The sequence below is a fragment of the Oncorhynchus masou genome, chromosome 14 (genome assembly GCF_036934945.1).
Source record: "Oncorhynchus masou masou isolate Uvic2021 chromosome 14, UVic_Omas_1.1, whole genome shotgun sequence".
NCBI lineage: Eukaryota > Metazoa > Chordata > Actinopteri > Salmoniformes > Salmonidae > Oncorhynchus > Oncorhynchus masou.
Window position 1 is genome coordinate 32,753,575 of NC_088225.1, and position 26,470 is coordinate 32,780,044.

Sequence of the window (26,470 nt, forward strand, 5' to 3'; positions counted from 1 at the left end):
CTAACAGGCATGAACGTAGGCTAGCTGAACCCAGAACACGGGACTGGATGGCAGTGTTATGAAAAAGAGGCTCTTCAAAAAGCCACATCCCTGGTGGCGTGCAGGCCTTACGGGACTTGACAAAGACTCTCCAAGCCTGCATAACAGACTCATAAAATGGAGTCAGGCCAGTCAAATCACCCCCCTCCAGTTTTAAGAGGAAAAGATGCCTGTCTAAGCCCAAACAACCCGCTCTCCTCATCAATATGTAGGCTGTTTCAACCCAGCTCGAACAGTCTCTGTACAACAATCTCTGAGCAGCTTGGAGCCGGAAAGCCGTGATCCTAGAGGAAATGTCCACCAGGCCTTGCCCACCCTCGTGCAGTGGCAGGTACAGGGCTGCAGCTTTGATCCAGTGTTGTCCAGACCAGAAGAAATTGACAAGGGTCCTCTGAAGCTCTTGTATCAGACCCTTTGGTGGCTGTAAAATCATTAGTCTGTGCCACAAGGTAGAAGCAGCAAGATTATTAGCTACCAGGACCCGTCCCCTATAAGACAGCTGGGGCAACACCCATTTCCACCTTGACAGTCTAGCACACACTTTCTCCACTACACCATCCCAGTTCTTTTTCTGAAAGACATCGGAGCCTAGAAAAACCCCCAAAGTCTTCATCCCTTCTCTGCCCCACTGAAGCCCCCCTGGTAACCGTGGAGTGGACCCCATCTGAAGCTGACCTGCCCACAGAGCTTCACTCTTTCCCCAATTGACTCTAGCTGAGGAGGCCCCCTCATACACCTTTAAAGTGTTTAAAAGAACCTTAACATCCTCACCCCCTGTAATAAAAACTATCACGTCATCTGCATACGCAGACAGTGCTATCGTGGGACCCTTCATTACACCTGGCACAGAGAAACCAGTAAGCTTCGCTCTTAAAAAACAAAGCATTGGTTCAATCGCCAGACTATATAACTGCCCTGAAATTGGACATCCCTGCCTGATGCCCCTTTGGACAGGGATGGGGCAACTTAAACCACCACCCACCTTCACCATACACGAGGCTCCAGCATACAGTAAATTCACCCAAGACAGAAAAACATCCCCAAACCCAAAGGCTTTCATCGTTTTAAACAAGTAGTGATGGTCCACACGATCAAAAGCCTTCTCCTGATCCAATGAAAGTAAACCCACATTTACATCAGGCAGTTTACAAATGTCTAAAACATCTCTTATCATAAACAAATTGTCAACAATAGAGCGATCCGGTACACAGTAGGACTGGTCCTTGTGGATCAACACTCCCAGATACTCTTTCAACCTATTTGAGAGACATTTCGAAACAATTTTGTATTCTGCGCACAGCAAAGCAACAGGTCTCCAATTTTTTATGAGAGCCAAATCCCCCTTTTTTGGCAACAGTGAAAGCACCGCACGTTGACAGGATACAGGAAGAGAACCCTCATGAAAAGATTCACACAGCACTTCATAAAAATCCTCCCCAATAGACCCCCAAAAGTGCTTATAAAACTCAGATGGTAAACCATCGATGCCAGGGGCTCGGCCTGTTGAGAGCTGCATAACTGCTGTGGACAGCTCCTGCAATGTAATGTCAGAGTCCAAAGCGACTCTCTGCTCAGGTCCCAATTGAGGAAGACCATGTAACAACTGTTCAGTACACAGAGAGTCACAATCCTCCGCCTTATAAAGAGACGAGTAGAAATCCACGGCATGTTGACGCATTTCAATATCATTCGTGGTCACCTTCCCATCAGGGAGACAAAGGCAGACCATCTGTTTTCTTTGAAACGTCGACTGTCCCAGGTTAAAAAAAAAAGCACTAGGAGCATCCATATCCTTAAGGGAAGCGAAACGAGACCTAATCAAGGCACCCTTCACTCTTTCATGCAGAAACAACCTCAGTTCATGTCTCTTGTCCTGTAAGTTCATGACAAGTCCAGGGTCGTTCTGAGAGAGCAGCTTCAATTCAATAGATTTGATGTCCTGTTCAAGGGCCTTGATAGTCTCTTTAACTTCAATTTGAGACAGAGCAGTATACTGTTGACAAAATACTCGTATTTGGGCCTTCCCAACCTCCCACCATTGTCTCAAGGACTCAAAATTCCCCTTTATAACCCTCCATTTTTCCCAAAACAACAAAAACCTGTCACAAAACATGACATCATGTAACAATTTAACATTAAAATACCAGTAAGGCGATGACCTTCGTGGACAGGACAAGTGAATATCAACAGTAACAATATGATGATCAGAGAAACCCACAGGAGTAATGGCACACTTTCCAACCCTACTACAGTAGTGATCAGATACATACAACCTGTCTAACCTTGCTGCACTGACACAACCTTCATTAATTTTTAGCCATGTGTACTGCCTAACTTTTGCATTTCTAACTCTCCACACATCAGAAAGCTCAAACTCATGTAATAGGCCAGACAGGCAAGTGGCTGACCGCAGGTGAGGTTCTTCAGCGGTGCGATCAACAGTAAAATCCACTGTACAATTCCAGTCACCACCTAAAACCATACACCCCTCTTGGTCACACTGTCTTAAGGTTTCCTTTATTTGATCAAAAACAGCAATACGCTCTGTACCCTCATTAGGAGCATAAACATTCAAAAAAACAAACGAAAATCCCATAACATCCACCTTGACCAATAAAACCCGACCCTTGACAATCTCTGTTGTAGATACCACAGTCACCCCTAAGCCTGAGGAAAACAAAATTGCCACCCCAGCACTGAAATTAGTACCATGACTGAGTACATGTTGCCCCTCCCACCACATACCCCAGTCAACCTCATTTTCCTCATCACTATGTGTCTCCTGTAGGAAAACTACATTAAGTCTTTTCTGTTTTATTACTTCTAATACCCAAGCCCCCATTATTCCTGTCCCTTCCCCCATTAATATTAAGAGAACCTACCCTTAGTACTTCCATATAGAAAAGAGAAAAGAAAAGCAGAAGAAACCATAGAGAAACCAACGAGAAAAAAGACACCCTATGAAGCATGATCATCATCATTATTTTTTTTTCTTCTCTTAACCTGACTACGTTTCCCACCACCTTTTGCTGCAGCAACAGCAGTAACAAATTTCCTCAAGCGAAACCGCTTCTTCTCACTCAGCTGGTCTAACCCCACCGTCTTCTGTAACATCACAGCTGACCTCACAAACTTATCAACATCAAAATAATCTGCCAATTTGACAGATTTCCCAAAAGTCTGATCCAGAAACTCATTTACCTCCTCTAGATCATAAACTGAGTCATCACCAGCAGCTGTCATATCTGAAGAGATCTCCATATCATTCTCCTGATCCTCAGCTGAGACCACAGACAACTGACTCCCCTCTACCACATCCCTTTCAACACTCCCCACTTGCACCTCATCACTCGTACCAGGCATCTCCTCCACTACCTGGGAGACTAGCCCCACCTGAACATCACTACTCATACTGGGCATCTCCTCCACTAACTGGGAGCCTAGCTCCACATTAACCCCAGCACTCGTAGTGGGCATCTCCTCCACTACCTGGGAGCCTAGCTCCACATTAACCCCAGCACTCATAGTGGGCATCTCCTCCACTAACTGGGAGCCTAGCTCCACATGAACCCCAGCACTCGTAGTGGGCATCTCCTCCACTACCTGGGAGCCTAGCTCCACATGAAACCCAGCACTCGTAGTGGGCATCTCCTCCACTAACTGGGAGCCTAGCTCCACATGAAACCCAGCACTCGTAGAGGGCATCTCCTCCACTACCTGGGAGCCTAGCTCCACATGAACCACCTCCTTTACCCCAGCACTCATACTGGGCACCTGCTCACCAGTCTGAGGAACTGGCTCTTCAGATACATCCTTACCTTCTACAACAATACTTTTCTGTAACATAACATTTCCTTCTAATACAAGTTGCAATCCCGTGCCCTCAACACGGATAACTTGTTCCTCAGCAACAGGTGCTTGTAGCTGCTCTACCGCTGTCAGCTCACCTCTCCCTACATCAGTGGGCCCAGGCGTTACGATGACCACCTGTGCCCCTCCCTCTGCCTTCTCCCTTTTCGGGCAAGCATATCGCTTATGACCAACATCCCCACACTCAAAACACCGTTGACTACCCGTACTAGCATAAACCATATACATTCTATTGTCATACTTAATTTTAAACGATAACTCTAAAGTCTGCTCCGGTGAGTCCAAAAACATAAACACCTGTCGCCGAAATGACATTACCTGTTTCAACGCCGGGTGTTTGCAACCCAACGGGACAACCTTAATTGAACTGGCGAACTTCCCAAAGCGCAATAACTCGCGCTCCAATAGCTCATTTGGAATAAACGGTGGTACATTTGAAATCGTTACCCTTGTTGACGGAGAAAAAGCGGCGTAACTTGAATAAACATTCCTTTAAGAAGTACGCCATGCTCAACCATACGATCAACCAGACACTCTTCTTTAAGAAATACCACCACAGCTTTATTCATCCGGGATGCATAAGTAATATTCTCATAGCCTACCTTCTCTCCTACGGCGACCAGAAATTCCTCTACCGTGACAGCAGCTTCAGTAACACACCTAAAGCCGTGCCGAAGTGACAGGGACGGCATCCCCAATCGGGCTGCCATCCCCGCCAAAATCAGGGTAATTTCGATACGAAAAAACAAAATACTTAATTCTACCACAAAAAAAAAATAATAATAACCTTAATCATGCACAGAAGAAAACCAAATAAATGCCACCAAGAAATAACAAACCGAAAGAAAGTTGTGAATATCTAACTCTCCACAACACACGCACTCCTTCACTCAAACAATTCCCAGCATGCACCAATCACTCCCAGCATGCAGAGAGAGAGAGAGAGAGAGAGAGAGACAGAGAGAGAGAGAGAGAGAGAGAGAGAGAGAGAGAGAGAGAGAGAGAGAGACAGAGAGAGAGAGAGAGAGAGAGAGAGAGAGAGAGAGAGAGACAGAGAGAGAGAGAGAGAGAGAGAGAGAGAGAGAGAGAGAGAGAGAGAGAGAGAGAGAGAGAGAGAGAGAGAGAGAGAGAGAGAGAGAGAGAGAGAGAGTAGAATGAAGGTGTTTCTCTATACTGCTGATTGCTACAGGACATGAGGGTGTTTACCAAGTCAAAATAGGACTATGAAAAGGGAAATCGAAAAGAACTTTGATGCGTATTGTGGGCACACGCTGATGATGTCAGAGAGTTCTGCTGAGATGAGTCATCATGTGTGATGCTGTGTTCATAACCGAGTGGGAAGGTGGTATTTACCTGTTGTGAAGTAGGAAAAAACCAGTTGGATGCATTCACATGCTTTGAACTCGTTCACAATGCTGATTAGCGAATGGCAAACAAGCTGCGTCTACCATAAACAAAAAATATAGCTATCATGCTAACAAATTACAGTGTCCAAAAAACATATTTAATAATCTTCTCTCTTCTCTCTTTCTCTCTTCTCTCTCTCTCCTCTCTCCTCTCTCCTCTCTCTCTCTTATCTCTTCTCTCTTCTCTCTTTCTCTCTCTTTCTCTCTCCTCTCTCTCTCTTCTCTCTTCTCTCTTCTCTCTCTCCCTCTCTTCCTCTTCTCTCTCTCTCCCTTCTCTCTTTCTCTCTCCTCTCTCTCTCTCTTTCTCTTATTTATTTCTCTTTCTTTCTCTTCTCTGTCTTCTCTCTCTCCTCTCTTTCTCTTCTCTCTTTCTCTCTCTTTCTCTCTTCTCTCTCTTCTCTCTCTCCTTCTCTCTCTCTTCTCTCTTCTCTCTTTCACTCTCCTCTCTCCTCTCTCTTCTCTCTCTCTCTCTCTTTCTCTTCTCTCTCTCTTTCTCTTCTCTCTCTCTCCTTCTCTCTTTCTCTCTCCTCTTTCTTCTCTCTCTCTATCCCCATCTCTCTCTCTATAGGGTGTGCTGGCCAGGCTAACTGACTGTCTATTGTGTCGGTGGTCGTGTCGCTCATGTCTGTTGTGGTGTTGGGAGTGCTGCTTTCTGCCCAGTGATGAGGAGGTGGAGATACTGGGACCCTTCCCTGCTCAGACCCCCTCCTGGCTGTGAGTTAACACACACACACACACACATGCATGGACACACACTTAAGCGCACAAACGGACGGACGACTGCACAGACACACACACACACAAACAGACACGCATGAACGAAAGCACGCTCACGCACACATGCCCACATGCACACAACGTTCGCTTGTCCAGTTGTGTTAGATCAGTCTCAGGAAGTAGAAGGATACACTTTTAAACCTATTCCAACAGATCTGTGGATATAGTCAATCATCATTACAGATTGTTACCAGGTCTGTCAATGCCCCCTGTTCCGTGCTGTAATGGAACAGTCCAAACCTCCCTGTCCTGTGCTGTAATGGAACAGCCCAACCCCCCTGTTCTGTGGTGTAATGGAACAGTTCAAACCCCCCTGTTCTGTGGTGTAATGGAACAGTCCAACCCCCCTGTTCTGTGCTGTAATGGAACAGTCCAACCCCCATGTTCTGCCTGTCTCTCTAGGGATCTGATGTTGACGTCAGCACTCTGGGTGAGCTCATTCTGTGGTTGAGAGGGTGTGTGTGTGACAGAGACCAAAGGCCTGGCTGAAGCATTGCTCTACTGATTAAGATAGACATGTTGGAGACACACACACTGTACCGATACTGTTGTCTCTCAGGAGTAGGAACCACATAGCATGATACAGACCATATACCAGAACCTGTTGACTATCATGGAGACTCAGTCTGAGATACAGACCATATACCAGAACCTGTTGACTATCATGGAGACTCAGTCTTCCTCCCAAATGAAACACTAGTTCCTAAATAGTGCACTTATTTGACCAGAGGCTTATTGACTCTTATTAAAACATGAGGTATCTCTGTCCCCATCTACCCACCCCCACTCTCTATTGGTTTCACCTAAGTTCATTTCCCTCTTCTCTTCTCCTCTCCTCTTCTCCCTCCCTCCTGTCCTAAATCCATGTGTTTTAGATTGCCCTGTTACCTTGACAACTATCTCCCTGCCAGCTGTCGCCATGGACACAAAGGGTCCTTGATGATCCCCAAGGAATGGCTGAGAATTAGGTGTCCAGTACAAAGTCCTGACCAGAATTATATGTCCTGACAAACAGAAAGGAGGGAGGGAATGAGGAAGGGATGGTTGGAAGGAAGGATGGTTGATGACTGGCCTTCACATGATAAGGCCCATGTATTCCTCTGTGTGTGTGATGTCGTGAATGGCACCCTATTCAATATCTAGTGCATTATACTATGGGAGGGAGGGAGGGAGGGAGGGAGGGAGGGAGGGAGGGGGAGGGAGGGAGGGAGGGAGGGAGGGAGGGAGGGAGGGAGGGAGGGAGGGAGGGAGGGAGGGAGGGAGGGAGGACAATAAAATGAGTAAAACATGTTTGTGCAGATTCCTCTCAGCGTTGGCCAGTGATATTAAAGGGGCAATCCGGGATTCCAAACACAACAAGCGATCACCTCGTCACCTGTTTTGGTACATAGCTGAGAGAACTGCATGTAACAATCCCTGATGGCTCCTTTAATGGTGTTTTAATAGAACTAAATTCCCTCCGAGCAGAACAGAACAGGATCACCAGACAGGATGCAGTCTCATGTTATCAATGACTACCGTCATTACAATACAGTACAGTGTGTTCATTTGTGTGTGTGTGTGTGTGTGTGTGTGTGTGTGTGTGTGTGTGTGTGTGTGTGTGTGTGTGTGTGTGTGTGTGTGTGTGTGTGTGTGTGTGTGTGTGTGTGTGTGTGTGTGTGTGTGTGTGTGTGTGTGACGGCAGACTCAAATGGAATAATAGGCGACAGGGAGAAATAAGGACATGGACCTGTCACCAGGAGAAGATGTGTCTGTTCCTACAGAAGGACCTGTCACCAGGAGAAGATGTGTCTGTTCCTATAGAAGGACCTGTCACCAGGAGAAGATGTGTCTGTTCCTACAGAAGGACCTGTCATCAGGAGAAGATGTGTCTGTTCCTACAGAAGGACCTGTCATTAGGAGAAGATGTGTCTGTTCCTACAGAAGATGTGTCTGTTCCTATAGAAGGACTTGTCATCAGGAGAAGATGTGTCTGTTCCTATAGAAGGACCTGTCATCAGGAGAAGATGTGTCTGTTCCTATAGAAGGACATGTCATCAGTAGAAGATGTGTCTGTTCCTATAGAAGATGTGTCTGTTCCTACAGAAGGACCTGTCACCAGGAGAAGATGTGTCTGTTCCTACAGAAGGACCTGTCATCAGGAGAAGATGTGTCTGTTCCTATAGAAGGACATGTCATCAGGAGAAGATGTGTCTGTTCCTACAGAAGATGTGTCTGTTCCTACAGAAGGACCTGTCGTCAGGAGAAGATGTGTCTGTTCCTATAGAAGATGTGTCTGTTCCTACAGAAGGACCTGTCATCAGGAGAAGATGTGTCTGTTCCTATAGAAGGACATGTCATCAGGAGAAGATGTGTCTGTTCCTATAGAAGATGTGTCTGTTCCTATAGAAGGACATGTCATCAGGAGAAGATGTGTCTGTTCCTACAGAAGGACCTGTCATCAGGAGAAGATGTGTCTGTTCCTACAGAAGATGTGTCTGTTCCTACAGAAGGACCTGTCACCAGTAGAAGATGTGTCTGTTCCTACAGAAGGACCTGTCACCAGTAGAAGATGTGTCTGTTCCTATAGAAGATGTGTCTGTTCCTATAGAAGGACCTGTCATCAGGAGAAGATGTGTCTGTTCCTATAGAAGGACCTGTCATTAGGAGAAGATGTGTCTGTTCCTACAGAAGATGTGTCTGTTCCTACAGAAGGACCTGTCATCAGGAGAAGATGTGTCTGTTCCTATAGAAGGACCTGTCATTAGGAGAAGATGTGTCTGTTCCTACAGAAGGACCTGTCACCAGGAGAAGATGTGTCTGTTCCTACAGAAGGACCTGTCGTCAGGAGAAGATGTGTCTGTTCCTACAGAAGGACCTGTCGTCAGGAGAAGATGTGTCTGTTCCTACAGAAGGAGGTTTTAAATTGTCAGTAGTTATTAGAGATATTCTGATATAAATTGTCAGTAGTTATTAGAGATATTCTGATATAAATTGTCAGTAGTTATTAGAGATATTCTGATATAAAGTGTCAGTAGTTATTAGAGATATTCTACATCAGCAGCATAGTGGCTGCATCCCATTTCATAATAAGGGGGGGGCTTATATTTGTCCACATTTAAAATGTGTTTTTTTTCATGTCCCAACTCCCCCTCTGCCAGGACCCTGGAGCAAGTAGGGTTAAATGTAGTCGTGCAAAGTCATTCAGTAAAACTATTTTAAAGTACTACTTGTCAGCCCTCAAGTCTTCAATCCTCCCCGAAGATGCTGCGTTTAGATTTTGTTTCTATTTTTGATAAAGCACTTAGATATAATTTTGCACCTTAAGTATATTTAAAACCAAATACTTTTCTTCAAATATAACTTTACTGGGTGACTTTCACTTAAGTCATTTTCTATTAAGGTATCTTTACTTTTTCTCATGTATGCGCAAGGGCACATTGACAGATTTTTCTTCTTGTTGGCTCGAGGACTCGAGCTCGTGACCTTTGGGTTCCTGGCTCCACGCGCTGACCGCTAGGCGAGCTCGTGACCTTTGGGTTCCTGGCCACACGCTCTGCCCGTTAGGTGAGCTCGTGACCTTTGGGTTCCTGGCCCCACGCACTGACTGCTAGGCGAGCTCGTGACCTTTGGGTTCCTGACCCCACGCGCCGACCACTAGGCGAGCTCGTGACCTTTGGGTTCCTGGCCCCACGCGCTGACCGCAAGACGAGCTCGTGACCTTTGGGTTCTTGGCCCCACGCGCTGACCGCTGGGCGAGCTCGTGACCTTTGAGTTCCTGACCCCACGCGCTGACCGCTAGGCGAGCCCGTGACCTTTGGGTTCCTGGCCCCACACGCTGACCGCTAGGCGAGCTCGTGACCTTTGGGTTCCTGGCCCCACGCGCTGACCACTAGGCGAGCTCGTGACCTTTGGGTTCCTGGCCCCACGCGCTGACCGCTAGGCGAGCTCGTGACCTTTGGGTTCCTGACCCCACGCGCCGACCTCTAGGCGAGCTTGTGACCTTTCGGTTCCTGACCCCAAGCGCCGACCGCTAGGCGAGCTCGTGTCCTTTGGGTTCCTGGCCCCACGCGCTGACCGCTAGGCGAGCTCGTGACCTTTGGGTTCCTGACCCCACGCGCCGACCGCTAGGCGAGCTCGTGACCTTTGGGTTCCTGACCCCACGCGCTGACCGCTAGCCGAGCTCGTGACCTTTGGGTTCCTGACCCCACGCGCTGACCGCTAGGCGAGCTCGTGACCTTTGGGTTCCTGGCCCCACGCGCTGACAGCTAGGCGAGCTCGTGACCTTTGGGTTCCTGACCCCACGCGCCGACCGCTAGGCGAGCTCGTGACCTTTGGGTTCCTGACCCCACGCGCCGACCGCTAGGCTCCCTGCCACGCCTTTGAGATGCAGACAGCTGTGTTTACAGAAGTATCACTATCGCCATAGAAACAATCAGTTCATCCTGCCAGAAAGTCGTTAACACACACACACACACACACAGAGAGAGGGAGAGAGAGTAAATGATGATGATGATGTCGTTGTTGTATAGCTGTCTGATTTCCCCAGTTGAAGGAAAAGGAACATTTCAACCCCATTAGCCAATAACAGGTGTTTCTGGTCCTTCAGAGCTCCGTCCTCTGAGTTGGCAGGTACCACCAATGTGTGGTAGATAAGGGGTTCTGACCCCTTTTGTGACCGATGCAAATTCATCAGGGACCCCCTCCTAATCAAAACATTACAGCGCATTTATGTTGAAACAAATTAAACACAAAAATGAGAGAATACAAGAAGTATTGAGTTGAAAAATGGATAATTGGTGGAGTACTGTGGATACCAATATCTCTGTGAGCCTCCCAGGCCCATGTTGCCCAGGGTTAAGAACAGAACACTGTGGATACCAATATCCCTGTGAGCCTCCCGGGCCCATGTTGCCCAGGGTTAAGAACAGAATACTGTGGATACTAATATCTCTGTGAGCCTCCCGGGCCCATGTTGCCCAGGGTTAAGAACAGAACACTGTGGATACCAATATCTCTGTGAGCCTCCCAGGCCCATGTTGCCCAGGGTTAAGAACAGAACATTGTGGATACCAATATCTCTGTGAGCCTCCCAGGCCCATGTTGCCCAGGGTTAAGAACAGAACACTGTGGATACCAATATCTCTGTGAGCCTCCCAGGCCCATGTTGCCCAGGGTTAAGAACAGAGCACTGTGGATACTAATATCCCTGTGAGCCTCCCGGGCCCATGTTGCCCAGGGTTAAGAACAGAGCACTGTGGATACTAATATCCCTGTGAGCCTCCCGGGCCCATGTTGCCCAGGGTTAAGAACAGAGCACTGTGGATACTAATATCTCTGTGAGCCTCCCGGGCCCATGTTACCCAGGGTTAAGAACAGAACACTGTGGATACCAATATCTCTGTGAGCCTCCCGGGCCCATGTCGCCCAGGGTTAAGAACAGAATCTTGTAAATTAATAATATTGCATTGGCCTGCATTCTATTACACCCTCTAAACTTATTTCACGGATACCTTGGCCTAAAAGAGTTTAATCTGTTGTTCGTAATATTCATAGACAAATGTACATGTATTATTTGGGGGGAGATCTGGCCATGGACCACCTGTAGTAGATTTAAGTGTTTCTCTCTCTCCCTCTCCCTCTGTTTCTCTCTGTCTCCCTCTCCCTCTGTTTCTCTCTCTCTCCCTGTCTTTCTCTCTGTCTCCCTCTCTCCCTCACCCTCTGTTTCTCTCTCTCTCTCTCCCTCTTTCTCTCTGTCTCCCTCTCCCTCTGTTTCCCTCTCCCTCTCCCTCTCCCTCTGTTTCTCTCTCTCTCTCTCTCCCTCTTTCTCTCTGTCTCCCTCTCCCTCTGTTTCTCTCTCACTCCCTCTGTTTCTCTCTCTCTTCCCTCTTTCTCTTTGGCTCTCCCTGTCTTTCTCTCTGTCTCTCCCTCTCCCTCTGTATCTCTCTCTCTCCCTCCCTCTTTCTCTCTGTCTCCCTCTCCCTCTGTTTCTCTCTCTCTCCCTCCCTCTTTCTCTCTGTCTCTCCCTCTCCCTCTGTTTCTCTCTCTCCCTCTTTCTCTCTTGCTCTCCCTGTCTTTCTCTCTGTCTCTCCCTCCCCTCTGTTTCTCTGTCACTCTCCCTCTGTTTCTCTCTCTCTCCCTCTTTCTCTCTGGCTCTCCCTGTCTTTCTCTCTGTCTCTCCCTCTCCCTCTGTTTCTCTCTCTCTCTCTCTCCGTCTCAGAGTGAACGAGTGTGTGGATGAGAAGGACACTGATACCGGGGTCACTCATGTTGACTCCATGGCAACACAGGACAGTATTCCGACCCGGAGACGTTCCAGTTCAGAGATGTCCCGATCCACCTTCAGCCTGGTCCGACAACTCTCCAGTAGGAACAACTGATCAAATGAATCAAACACTGAACCAATTAACCACTTAACTACTGAATCAAATACTGAACCACTGACTCTCTGAATCAAACTCTTAACCACTGAACCACTGAACCAATTAACAACTAAACTACTGAATTAAACACTGAATCACTGAACCAAGGAATTATTGAATAAACTACTGAATCACTGAACCAATTAACCACTTAGAACCACTGGATGAAACACTGAACTACTAAGAACCACTGAATCAAAAAAAAATATTTAATGAACTTCTTCGTTCCCCTCTCCTCTCTCCCTCTCTGTTCTCCTTGATCTATATTCTCCCCTATTCACCCCTCCCCTCCCCAGGTCTAGACGCCCGCAGGCCCAGCTCTCCACTGGTGGACGTGAAACCCATTGAGTTCTGGGCCATGGGCCCCAGGAAGGAGGTGATCCAGCCGCTGCGTCGACCCCCTCCGGATGACTACTTCAGGAAGTTGGAGCCTCGCCTCTACTCTCTGGACTCATCCGGAGACGACGTGGACTCGCTAACGGACGAGGAGATTCTGCTACGATACCAACTGGGCATGCTCCACTTCAGCACACAGTAATGTGTTGTCTTTTATACGTTGTAATATATCTTTCATGTTTCAGAATCAGAATAATAGTAATCAGCTGCTTTGCTATAAGCAGCATGTACACTTCCCCAGGTCTAGAAATAAATACAGGAAAATATGAAAAACACGCATTTTATTTTCATTAATCTGATTTTTCTTTTCTTCGTGTCCCTCTGATCATCCCAATCTCCTCCTCTCTCTCTCTCTCTCTCTCTCTCTCTCTGTCTCTCTCTCTCTCTCTCTCTCTCTCTCTCTCTCTCTCTCTCTCTGTCTCTCTCTCTCTCTCTGTCTTTCTCTCTCTCTCTCTCTCTCTGTCTCTCTCTCTCTCTCTCTCTCTCTCTCTGTCTCTCTCTCTCTCTCTGTCTTTCTCTCTCTCTCTCTGTCTCTCTCTCTCTCTCTGTCTTTCTCTCTCTCTCTCTGTCTTTCTCCCTGTCCTTCTCTCTGTCTGTCTCTCTCTGTCTCTCTCTCTCTCTGTCTTTCTCTCTCTCTCTCTCTATCTCTCTCTCTCTCTCTGTCTCTGTCTCTGTCTCTCTCTCTGTCTCTCTCTCTCCCTCTCTCTCTCTGTCTCTCCCTCTCTCTCTCTCTCCTTCTCTCTCTCCCTCCCTCCCTCCCTCCCTCCCTCCCTCCCTCCCTCCCTCCCTCCCTCCCTCCCTCCCTCCCTCCCTCCCTCCCTCCCTCCCTCCCATCCCCTTCCTCTCCTCTCCTCTCAGGTATGATCTAATCAACGGCCACCTGGGTGTTAGGGTCATTGAGGCTCGCGACCTGCCCCCACCTCTGACCTGTGATGGAGCCCGCCAGGACATGGCCCACTCCAACCCATACGTCAAGATCAGCCTGCTGCCGGACCACAAGAACTCCCGTCAGGTAGCTTAGCGGTTAGAGAAGCGGCCCTGCAACTGGAGGGTTGCTGGTTTGAATCCCAGCTCTGACTGGAAAAGTCTGGTGTGGAGTGAGCTGTCAACTGGAGGGTTGCTGGCATCAGTATCCTAGATTCCATTGCCTGCTGTTGTGCCCTTGAGCAAAGCACTTAACCATACCTAGAAGTATTGCTCCAGGGGCGCAGTCTCGTTGCTTTCAGTCTCGTTGCTGTCAGCCTCGTTGCTTTCAGTCTCGTTGCTGTCAGCCTCGTTGCTTTCAGTCTCGTTGCTGTCAGCCTCGTTGCTTTCAGTCTCGTTGCTGTCAGCCTCGTTGCTTTCAGCCTCGTTGCTGTCAGCCTCGTTGCTGTCAGCCTCGTTGCTGTCAGCCTCGTTGCTGTCAGCCTCGTTGCTGTCAGCCTCGTTGCTGTCAGCCTCGTTGCTGTCAGCCTCGTTGCTGTCAGCCTCGTTGCTGTCAGCCTCGTTGCTGTCAGCCTCGTTGCTGTCAGACTCGTTGCTTTCAGTCTCGTTGCTTTCAGCCTCGTTGCTTTCAGCCTCGTTGCTTTCAGACTCGTTGCTTTCAGTCTCGTTGCTGTCAGCCTCGTTGCTTTCAGCCTCGTTGCTGTCAGACTCGTTGCTTTCAGTCTCGTTGCTTTCAGCCTCGTTGCTGTCAGTCTCATTTGCTCATTGCAAATCCAGGCTGTATCACAACCGGCCGTGGTTGTGAGTCATATAGGGCGGTGCACAATTGGCCCAGCGTCGTCCGGGTTTGGCCCGGGGTAGGCCGTCATTGTAAATAAGAATTTGTTCTTAACTGACTTGCCTAGTTAAATAAAAATAAAAAAATTCATGGACATTAAAGCATTTTTCTTCTTCAGACAGGGGTGAAGAGGAAGACACAGAACCCGGTGTTCGAGGAGCGGTTCACCTTTGACCTTCTGTTCCTGGAGGCCCAGCGCCGCACCCTGCTGCTGTCTGTGGTCGACTTCGACAAGTTCTCACGACACTGTGTCATCGGCAAGGTGAACACCCACGCAAACAAAACACACACACGAGCGCACACACACACACACATACACAAACACACAATACTGTGGAGTATTGATACCAGGGGTATCAAAATGTGATGTGGTTTGATGTGAACATAAATTAAATTCAGGCTATAAGTCTAATGACATTTGGCGATTGTCGTTTGGCACACTTATTACCCTGAATTTAATTTGTGTTCACATCAAACCACATCACATTTAAAAAAAAAAATTAATAGCCTTTTCCTATTCATCAAATGGCCGGTGCACCGCACTGTTTCAGATGATCTTGTCAGGATTTGGCCAGGGTTGTTCCGGGTTTTGGTCACTAGATGCCCCCATTGTGCTTTTTGACCTTATGTTTTTTCCCTTGTTCCCCATTATTATTTGCACCTGTGCCTCGTTTCCCCTGATTGTATTTAAACCCTTAGTTTCCCTCAGTTCTGTGCTCTGTGTTTGTATGTTAGCACCCAGCCCTAGTGTTCTGTGTATTCTTGTCGATTCCGGTGGATGCTCTTGTGGAATTCTGTTTTTGTTTTTGAGTATCTCTTGAGGCTTTTTTGTGCTATTCCTACCACCTTTTGGATTTGCCATTTTTGTATTGAAGGACTTCTCCTTTTTACTTTATTAAATACACCGTCTTAAGTACTGCTGTGTCTGCCTCATCTTCTGGGTTCTGCTGACTATTCGTGGCTCAGTTGGTTAAGTGACTGTTTCTCACTCCGGAGACCCAGGTTCGTAACCGGGTCCTGACAGATCGTAGAGTGGATTACACTGTTTCAGATGATCTTAGAGTGGATCACACTGTTTCAGATGATTTTAGAGTGGATTACACTGTTTCAGATTATTTTAGAGTGGATTACACTGTTTCAGATGATCTTAGAGTGGATTACACTGTTTCAGATGATCTTAGAGTGGATTACACTGTTTCAGATGATCTTAGAGTGGATTACACTGTTTCAGATGCATGATTTTAGAGTGGATTACACTGTTTCAGATGCATGATTTTAGAGTGGATTACACTGTTTCAGATGCATAATCTTAGAGTGGATTACACTGTTTCAGATTCATGATCTTAGAGTGGATTACACTGTTTCAGATGATCTTAGAGTGGATTACACTGTTTCGGTTGCATGATCTTAGAGTGGATTACACTGTTTCAGATTATTTTAGAGTGGATTACACTGTTTCAGATTATTTTAGAGTGGATTACACTGTTTCAGATGCATGATCTTAGAGTGGATGAATTGGGGGGTTATTGTCTACTTTTTGAAGTGATTTATTTGACAATGACTGTTTGTCTTCATCCTACTTTTACATTTATTTATTTTTTACAGTTTATTGACGTCTTTACCATCAGCTATATAAAATAAAGAGAGTTGTACGCTCTATACAGTGCCTTGCGTAAGTATTCGACCCCCTTGAACTTTGCGACCTTTTGCCACATTTCAGGCTTCAAACATAAAGATATAAAACTGTATTTTGTTGTGAAGAATCAACAAGTGGGACACAATCATGAAGTGGAACGACATTAATTGGATATTTCAAACTTTTTAACAAATCAAAAACTGAAAAATTGGGTGTGCAAAATTATTCAGCCCCCTTAAGTTAATACTTTGTAGCGCCACCTTTTGCTGCGATTACAGCTGTAAGTCGCTTGGGGTATGTCTCTATCAGTTTTGCACATCGAGAGACTGAGAATGAGAATTTTTTCCCATTCCTCCTTGCAAAACAGCTCGAGCTCAGTGAGGTTGGATGGAGAGCATTTGTGAACAGCAGTTTTCAGTTCTTTCCACAGAAAGATTGGATTCAGGTTGGATTGGATTCTCGATTGGATTCAGGTCTGGATTTTGACTTGGCCATTCTAACACCTGGATATGTTTATTTTTGAACCATTCCATTGTAGATTTTGCTTTATGTTTTGGATCATTGTCTTGTTGGAAGACAAATCTCCGTCCCAGTCTCAGGTCTTTTGCAGACTCCATCAGGTTTTCTTCCAGAATGGTCCTGTATTTGGCTCCATCCATCTTCCCATCAATTTTAACCATCTTCCCTGTCCCTGCTGAAGAAAAGCAGGCCCAAACCATGATGCTGCCACCACCATGTTTGACAGTGGGGATGGTGTGTTCAGGGTGATGAGCTGTATTGCTTTTACGCCAAACATAACGTTTTGCATTGTTGCCAAAAAGTTCAATTTTGGTTTCATCTGACCAGAGCACCTTCTTCCACATGTTTGGTGTGTCTCCCAGGTGGCTTGTGGCAAACTTTAAACAACACTTTTTATGGATATCTTTAAGAAATGGCTTTCTTCTTGCCACTCTTCCATTAAGGCCAGATTTGTGCAATATACGACTGATTGTTGTCCTATGGACAGAGTCTCCCACCTCAGCTGTAGATCTCTGCAGTTCATCCAGAGTGATCATGGGCCTCTTGGCTGCATCTCTGATCAGTCTTCTCCTTGTATGAGCTGAAAGTTTAGAGAGACGGCCAGGTCTTGGTAGATTTGCAGTGGTCTGATACTCCTTCCATTTCAATATTATTGCTTGCACAGTGCTCCTTGGGATGTTTAAAGCTTGGGAAATCTTTTTGTATCCAAATCCGGCTATAAACTTCTTCACAACAGTATCTCGGACCTGCCTGGTGTGTTCCTTGTTCTTCATGATGCTCTCAGCGCTTTTAACGGACCTCTGAGACCATCACAGTGCAGGTGCATTTATACGGAGACTTGATTACACACAGGTGGATTGTATTTATCATCATTAGTCATTTAGGTCAACATTGGATCATTCAGAGTAAAGGGGCTGAATAATTTTGCACGCCCAATTTTTCAGTTTTTGATTTGTTAAAAAAGTTTGAAATATCCAATAAATGTCGTTCCACTTCATGATTATGTTGATTCTTCACAAAAAAATAAAGTTTTTTACTTTTATGTTTGAAGCCTGAAATGTGGCAAAAGGTCGCAAAGTTCAAGGGGGCCGAATACTTTCGCAAGGCACTGTATATTAACTCTCAGTCATTTATTGGGTAATGCACCAACGTTTCGGCATCACCTTCTTCTTGAGTATTGAGCCAATCAAAACAATGTGTGTACACAGGATGTCCCGTACCAGGAAGATACAGTGGCTCGCGAAAGTATTCAACCACCTTGGCATTTGTCCTATTTTGTTGCCTTACAACTTGGGGGGGGTTTGTATCATTTGATTTACACAACATGCCTACCACTTTCAAGATGCAAATTATTTTTTTATTGTGAAACAAACAAGAAATAAGACACACAAAAAAGAGAACTTGAGCGTGCATAACTATTGGATGGGTTCCGCTGGTGTACAGCAATCTTTAAGTCATACCACAGATTCTCAATTGGATTGAGGTCTGGGCTTTGACTAGGCCATTCCAAGACATTTACATGTTTCCCCTTAAACCACTCGAGTGTTGCTTTAGCAGTATGATTAGGGTCATAGTCCTGCTGGAAGGTGAACCTCCGTCCCGGTCTCAAATCTCTGGAAGACTGAAACAGGTTTCCCTCAGGTTTCCCTCAAGACTTTCCCTGTTTAGCGCCATCCATCATTTCTTCCCATTTCTTCCCAGTCCCTGCCAATGAAAACCATCTCACACAGCATGATGCTGCCAACACCATGCTTCACTGTGGGGATGATGTTCTCGGGGTGATGAGAAGTGTTGGGTTTGCGCCAGACATAGTGTTTTCCTTGATGGCCAAAAATATCAATTTCAGTCTCATCTGACCAGAGTACCTTCTTCCATATGTTTGGGGAGTCTCCCACATTCCTTTGGCGAACACCAAACATGTTTGCTTATTTTTTTCTTTAAGCAATTACTTTTTTCTGGCCACTCTTCCATGTAGCCCAGCTCTGTGGAGTGTACGGCTTAAAGTGGTCCTATGGACAAATACTCCAGCCTCCGCTGTGGAGCTTTGCAGCTCCTTCAGGGTTATCTTTGGTCTCTTTGTTGCCTCTCTGATTAATGCCCTCCTTGGCTGGTTCATTAGTTTTGGTGGGTGGTGCTCTCTTGACAGGTTTGTTGTGGTGCCATATTCTTTCCATTTTTTAATAATGGATTTAATAGTGCTCCGTGGGATGTTCAAAATATTGGATATTTTTTTATAACCCAATCCCGATCTGTACTTTTCCACAACTTTGTCTCTGACCTGTTTGGAGAGCTCCTTGGTCTTCATGGTGTCGCTTGCTTTGTGGTGCCCCTTGCTTAGTGGTGTTGCAGACTCTGGGGCCTTTCAGAACAGGGGTATATATACTGAGATAATGTGATAGATCATGTGACACTTAGATTGCACACAGGTGGACTTTATTTGACTTAATTATGTGACTTCTGAAGGTAATTAGTTGCACCAGATCTTATTTAGGGGCTTCATAGTAAAGGGGGTGAAAACATATGCACGCACCACTTTCCGTTTCTTATTTTTTTAGAATTCTTTATAACAAATAATTTTTTAAATTTTACTTCACCAATTTAGACTATTTTGTGTATGTCCATTACACGAAATCCAATTAAATTACAGGTTGTAATGCAACAAAATAGGAAAAAATGCCAAGAGGGATGAATAATTTTGCAAGGCACATTCAACCCTGTCTGATACATTAGTTCTGTAATGGTGTGTTTTCATTGGTAGGTGGCGCTGCCTCTGAGTGATGTTGATCTGGTGAAAGGTGGTCATTGGTGGAAGGCCCTGGTACCTAGTTCTCAGGTAGGAAGAACACACACACACTAAATGTCTTAGTTCAACACACACTAAGTGTCTTAGTTCAACACATTGATCTAAGTGGATTCTTCCCTTTGGATGTGAAACCGTTATCAAGCTCATCAGCCTCCCCTCCTCCTCTTCCTCCTCATTCCCTCGTCCTCCTCCTACTCTTCCTCTCATCCTCTCCTCCTCTCAGCCTCTCTTACATAGACATACAGTCACTGAGGCCCAATCTGTTGTTTATTGGCCAGGAGAGGCACAACACTGACTTTGAGTGTGTGTGTGTGTGTGTGTGTGTGTGTGTGTGTGTGTGTGTGTGTGTGTGTGTGTGTGTGTGTGTGTGTGTGTGTGTGTGTGTGTGTGTGTGTGTGTGTGTGTGTGTGCGTGTGCGTGCGCGAGAGAGACACTAACACTGTCCTCGCTGCACATCTGTTATATTGTCACGAGGGTGGTGAGCGCATCGCCCTCGAACACAACAACACCACAACAATACAAAAACAGCACCACAACAACAACGACACAAAGAGAGAGAGATGCTGTTATCACTCCACTATCTGAGATAGTCAGACAGACATATCTACAGAGTGATATCAACAGTGTTTTGTGTTTCTAACAGAATGAGGTAGAGCTGGGAGAGCTGCTGTTATCACTCAACTACCTGCCCTCTGCTGGAAGACTCAACGTTGACATCATCAGAGCAAAGCAGCTGCTGCAGACAGACATGTGCCAGGGATCAGGTAAACTATACCTACTAACAGCTGCTGCAGACAGACATGTGCCAGGGATCAGGTAAACTGACATACCTACTAATATACCTACTAATATACCTACTAATATACCTACTAATATAACTACTGACATACCTACTAATATACCTACTAATATACCTACTAATATACCTACTAATATACCTACTAATATACCTACTAATATACCTACTAATACACCTACTGATATACCTACTAATATACCTACTGACATACCTACTAATATACCTACTAATATACCTACTAATATACCTACTGACATACCTACTGACATACCTACTAATATACCTACTAATATACCTACTGACATACCTACTAATATACCTACTAATATACCTACTGACATACCTACTAATATACCTACTGACATACCTACTAATATATCTACTGACATACCTACTGACATACCTACTAACATACCTACTAATATACCTACTAACATACCTACTAATATACCTACTAATATACCTACTAACATACCTACTAATATATCTACTGACATACCTACTAATATACCTACTAATATACCTACTAATATACCTACTAATATACCTACTAACATACCTACTAATATACCTACTAATATACCTACTGACATACCTACTAATATACCTACTGACATACCTACTAATATACCTACTAATATACCTACTAATATACCTACTAATATACCTACTAATATACCTACTGACATACCTACTGACATACCTACTAATATACCTACTAATATACCTACTGACATACCTACTGACATACCTACTAATATACCTACTAATATACCTACTGACATACCTACTAATATACCTACTAATATACCTACTAATATACCTACTAATATACCTACTAATATACCTACTGACATACCTACTGACATACCTACTAATATACCTACTGACATACCTACTGACATACCTACTAATATACCTACTAATATACCTACTAATATACCTACTGACATACCTACTAATATACCTACTAATATACCTACTGACATACCTACTAATATACCTACTAATATACCTACTGACATACCTACTGACATAACAGAGGAATAACAGAGGAGGGATACCTGACTAACAGAGGGATACCTGACTAACAGAGGGGGGATACCTGACTAACAGAGGGGGGATACCTGACTAACAGAGGAGGGATACCTGACTAACAGAGTGGATACCTGACTAACAGAGGAGGGATACCTGACTAACAGAGGAGGGATACCTGAATAACAGAGGGGGGATACCTGACTAACAGAGGAGGGATACCTGACTAACAGAGGAGGGATACCTGACTAACAGAGGGGATACCTGACTAACAGAGGAGGGATACCTGACTAACAGAGGAGGGATACCTGACTAACAGAGGGGATACCTGACTAACAGAGGGGATACCTGACTAACAGAGGAGGGATACCTGAATAACAGAGGGGGGATACCTGACTAACAGAGGAGGGATACCTGACTAACAGAGGAGGGATACCTGACTAACAGAGGGGATACCTGACTAACAGAGGAGGGATACCTGAATAACAGAGGGGATACCTGACTAACAGAGGGGATACCTGAATAACAGAGGGGATACCTGACTAACAGAGGGGATACCTGAATAACAGAGGGGATACCTGAATAACAGAGGGGATACCTGACTAACAGAGGGGATAACTGAATAACAGAGGGGATACCTGACTAACAGAGGGGATACCTGAATAACAGAGGAGGGATACCTGACTAACAGAGGAGGGATACCTGAATAACAGAGGGGATACCTGAATAACAGAGGAGGGATACCTGAATAACAGAGGGATACCTGAATAACAGAGGAGGGATACCTGAATAACAGAGGGGATACCTGAATAACAGAGGAGGGATACCTGAATAACAGAGGGGATACCTGACTAACAGGGGAGGGATACCTGAATAACAGAGGAGGGATACCTGAATAACAGAGGGGATACCTGAATGACAGAGTGGATACCTGACTAACAGAGGAGGGATACCTGAATAACAGAGGGGATACATGAATAACAGAGGAGGGATACCTGAATAACAGAGGAGGGATACCTGAATAACAGAGGGGATACCTGAATAACAGAGGGGATACCTGAATAACAGAGGAGGGATACCTGAATAACAGAGGGGATACCTGAATAACAGAGGGGATACCTGAATAACAGAGGAGGGATACCTGAATGACAGAGTGGATACCTGAATAACAGAGGGGATACCTGAATTACAGAGGGGATACCTGAATAACAGAGGGGATATCTGACTAACAGAGTGGATACCTGAATAACAGAGGAGGGATACCTGACTAACAGAGGAGGGATACCTGAATAACAGAGGGGATACCTGAATAACAGAGGGGGGATACCTGACTAACAGAGGAGGGATACCTGACTAACAGAGGGGGGATACCTGACTAACAGAGGAGGGATATCTGAATAACAGAGGGGATACCTGACTAACAGAGGAGGGATACCTGAATAACAGAGGGGATACCTGAATAACAGAGGAGGGATACCTGACTAACAGAGGAGGGATACCTGAATAACAGAGGAGGGATACCTGACTAACAGAGGAGGGATATCTGAATAACAGAGGAGGGATACCTGACTAACAGAGGAGGGATACCTGAATAACAGAGGGGATACCTGAATAACAGAGGGATACCTGACTAACAGAGGAGGGATACCTGAATAACAGGGGGGATACCTGACTAACAGAGGGATACCTGAATAACAGAGGGGATACCTGACTAGCAGAGTCGATACCTGAATGACAGAGGGGATACCTGACTAACAGAGGGGATACCTGAATAACAGAGGGGATACCTGAATGACAGAGGGGATACCTGACTAACAGAGGAGGGATACCTGAATAACAGAGTGGATACCTGACTAACAGAGGGGATACCTGACTAACAGAGGGATACCTGAATAACAGAGGGGATACCTGAATAACAGAGGGGATACCTGAATAACTGAAAAGGTTACCTGAACAACAGCGTTAATACCTAGATGACAAAGTGGATACCTAGATGTCAGAGGGGATACCTGAATAACAGAGGGATACCTGACTAACAGAGGGGATACCTGAATAACAGAGGGATACCTGAATAACAGAGGGGATACCTGAATAACAGAGGGGATACCTGAATAACAGAGGGGATACCTGAATAACAGAGGGGATACCTGAATAACAGAGGGGATACCTGAATAACAGAGGGGATACCTGACTAACAGAGGAGGGATACCTGAATAACAGAGTGGATACCTGACTAACAGAGGGGATACCTGAATAACAGAGGAGGGATACCTGAATAACAGAGGGGGATACCTGACTAACAGAGGAGGGATGCCTGACTAACAGAGGAGGGATACCTGACTAACAGAGGAGGGATACCTAACTAACAGAGGAGGGATACCTAACTAACAGAGGAGGGATACCTGAATGACAGAGGGGGATACCTGACTAACAGAGGAGGGATACCTGACTAACAGAGGGGGGATACCTGAATAACAGAGGGGGGATACCTGAATAACAGAGGGGGGATACCTGACTAACAGAGGAGGGATACCTGACTAACAGAGGGGGGATACCTGAATAACAGAGGAGGGATACCTGACTAACAGAGGAGGGATACCTGACTAACAGAGGGGGGATACCTGACTAACAGAGGAGGGATACCTGACTAACAGAGGGGTGATACCTGAATAACAGAGGGGGGATACCTGACTAACAGAGGAGGGATACCTGACTAACAGAGGGGTGATACCTGAATTACAGAGGGGATACCTGAATAACAGAGGGGATACCTGAATAACAGAGGGGATACCTGAATAACAGAGTGGATACCTGACTAACAGAGGGGATACCTGAATAACAGAGTGGATACCTGACTAACAGAGGGGGATACCTGACTAACAGAGGGGGGATACCTGACTAACAGAGTGGATACCTGACTAACAGAGGGGATACCTGAATAACAGAGTGGATACCTGACTAACAGAGGGGATACCTGACTAACAGAGGGGATACCTGAATAACAGAGTGGATACCTGACTAACAGAGGGGATACCTGACTAACAGAGGGATACCTGAATAACAGAGGGGATACCTGAATGACAGAGGGATACCTGAATAACAGAGTGGATACCTGAATAACAGAGGAGGGATACCTGAATGACAGAGGGGGATACCTGACTAACAGAGGAGGGATACCTGAATAACAGAGGAGGGATACCTGACTAACAGAGGGGATATCTGACTAACAGAGGGGATACCTGAATAACAGAGGGGATACCTGACTAACAGAGGGATACCTGAATAACAGAGGGGATACCTGAATGACAGAGGGATACCTGAATAACAGAGTGGATACCTGAATAACAGAGGGGGATACCTGACTAACAGAGGAGGGATACCTGAATAACAGAGGGGATACCTGAATAACAGAGGGGATACCTGACTAACAGAGGGATACCTGAATAACAGAGGGGATACCTGAATGACAGAGGGATACCTGAATAACAGAGTGGATACCTGAATAACAGAGGAGGGATACCTGAATGACAGAGGGGGATACCTGACTAACAGAGGAGGGATACCTGAATAACAGAGTGGATACCTGACTAACAGAGTGGATACCTGACTAACAGAGGGGATACCTGAATAACAGAGGGGATACCTGAATAACAGAGGGGATACCTGACTAACAGAGGAGGGATACCTGAATAACAGAGTGGATACCTGACTAACAGAGGGGATACCTGAATAACAGAGGGGATACCTGAATAACAGAGTGGATACCTGACTAACAGAGGGGATACCTGAATAACAGAGTGGATACCTGACTAACAGAGGGGATACCTGACTAACAGAGGGATACCTGAATAACAGAGGGGATACCTGAATGACAGAGGGGGATACCTGACTAACAGAGGAGGGATACCTGAATAACAGAGGAGGGATACCTGACTAACAGAGGAGGGATACCTGAATAACAGAGGAGGGATACCTGACTAACAGAGGAGGGATACCTGACTAACAGAGGGGATACCTGAATGACAGAGGAGGGATACCTGACTAACAGAGGGGATACCTGAATGACAGAGGAGGGATACCTGACTAACAGAGGAGGGATACCTGACTAACAGAGTAGGGATACCTGACTAACAGAGGGATACCTGACTAACAGAGGAGGGATACCTGACTAACAGAGGAGGGATACCTGACTAACAGAGGGGTGATACCTGAATTACAGAGGGGATACCTGAATAACAGAGGGGATACCTGAATAACAGAGGGGATACCTGAATAACAGAGGGGATACCTGACTAACAGAGGAGGGATACCTGAATAACAGAGTGGATACCTGACTAACAGAGGGGATACCTGAATAACAGAGGGGATACCTGAATAACAGAGTGGATACCTGACTAACAGAGGGGGATACCTGACTAACAGAGGGGGATACCTGACTAACAGAGGGGATACCTGAATAACAGAGGGGATACCTGAATAACAGAGTGGATACCTGACTAACAGAGGAGGGATACCTGACTAACAGAGGGGGGATACCTGACTAACAGAGGGGGGATACCTGACTAACAGAGGGGGGATACCTGACTAACAGAGGGGGGATACCTGACTAACAGAGTGGATACCTGACTAACAGAGGGGGGATACCTGAATGACAGAGGGGGGATACCTGAATGACAGAGTGGATACCTGAATAACAGAGGGGATACCTGAATAACAGAGGGGGGATACCTGACTAACAGAGGAGGGATACCTGACTAACAGAGGGGATACCTGACTAACAGAGGAGGGATACCTGAATAACAGAGTGGATACCTGACTAACAGAGGAGGGATACCTGACTAACAGAGGGGGGATACCTGACTAACAGAGGGGGGATACCTGACTAACAGAGGAGGGATGCCTGACTAACAGAGTGGATACCTGAATGACAGAGGAGGGATACCTGACTAACAGAGGAGGGATACCTGAATAACAGAGGAGGGATACCTGACTAACAGAGGGGATACCTGACTAACAGAGGAGGGATA

At 45.9% G+C, this 26,470-nt stretch overlaps 1 protein-coding gene across 6 annotated transcripts in view; it reads left to right on the forward strand.

Moving 5' to 3' along the window:
* Window positions 1-26,470, forward strand: part of syt17 (synaptotagmin XVII) — a 64,131-nt gene that overhangs the window by 14,424 nt on the left and 23,237 nt on the right. For 3 of the 6 annotated variants that reach the window (XM_064985722.1, XM_064985723.1, XM_064985724.1), the window contains 7 exons: window positions 5,884-6,029; window positions 12,292-12,437; window positions 12,790-13,027; window positions 13,748-13,901; window positions 14,770-14,913; window positions 19,565-19,639; window positions 20,253-20,373. In XM_064985722.1, the coding sequence (XP_064841794.1) occupies window positions 5,884-6,029; window positions 12,292-12,437; window positions 12,790-13,027; window positions 13,748-13,901; window positions 14,770-14,913; window positions 19,565-19,639; window positions 20,253-20,373 (1,024 nt within the window). Of the gene's footprint in view, window positions 1-5,883; window positions 6,030-12,291; window positions 12,438-12,789; window positions 13,028-13,747; window positions 13,902-14,769; window positions 14,914-19,564; window positions 19,640-20,252; window positions 20,374-26,470 lie in introns of those variants that run through there. The other 3 variants (XM_064985725.1, XM_064985726.1, XM_064985727.1) reach the window with 2 other exon arrangements.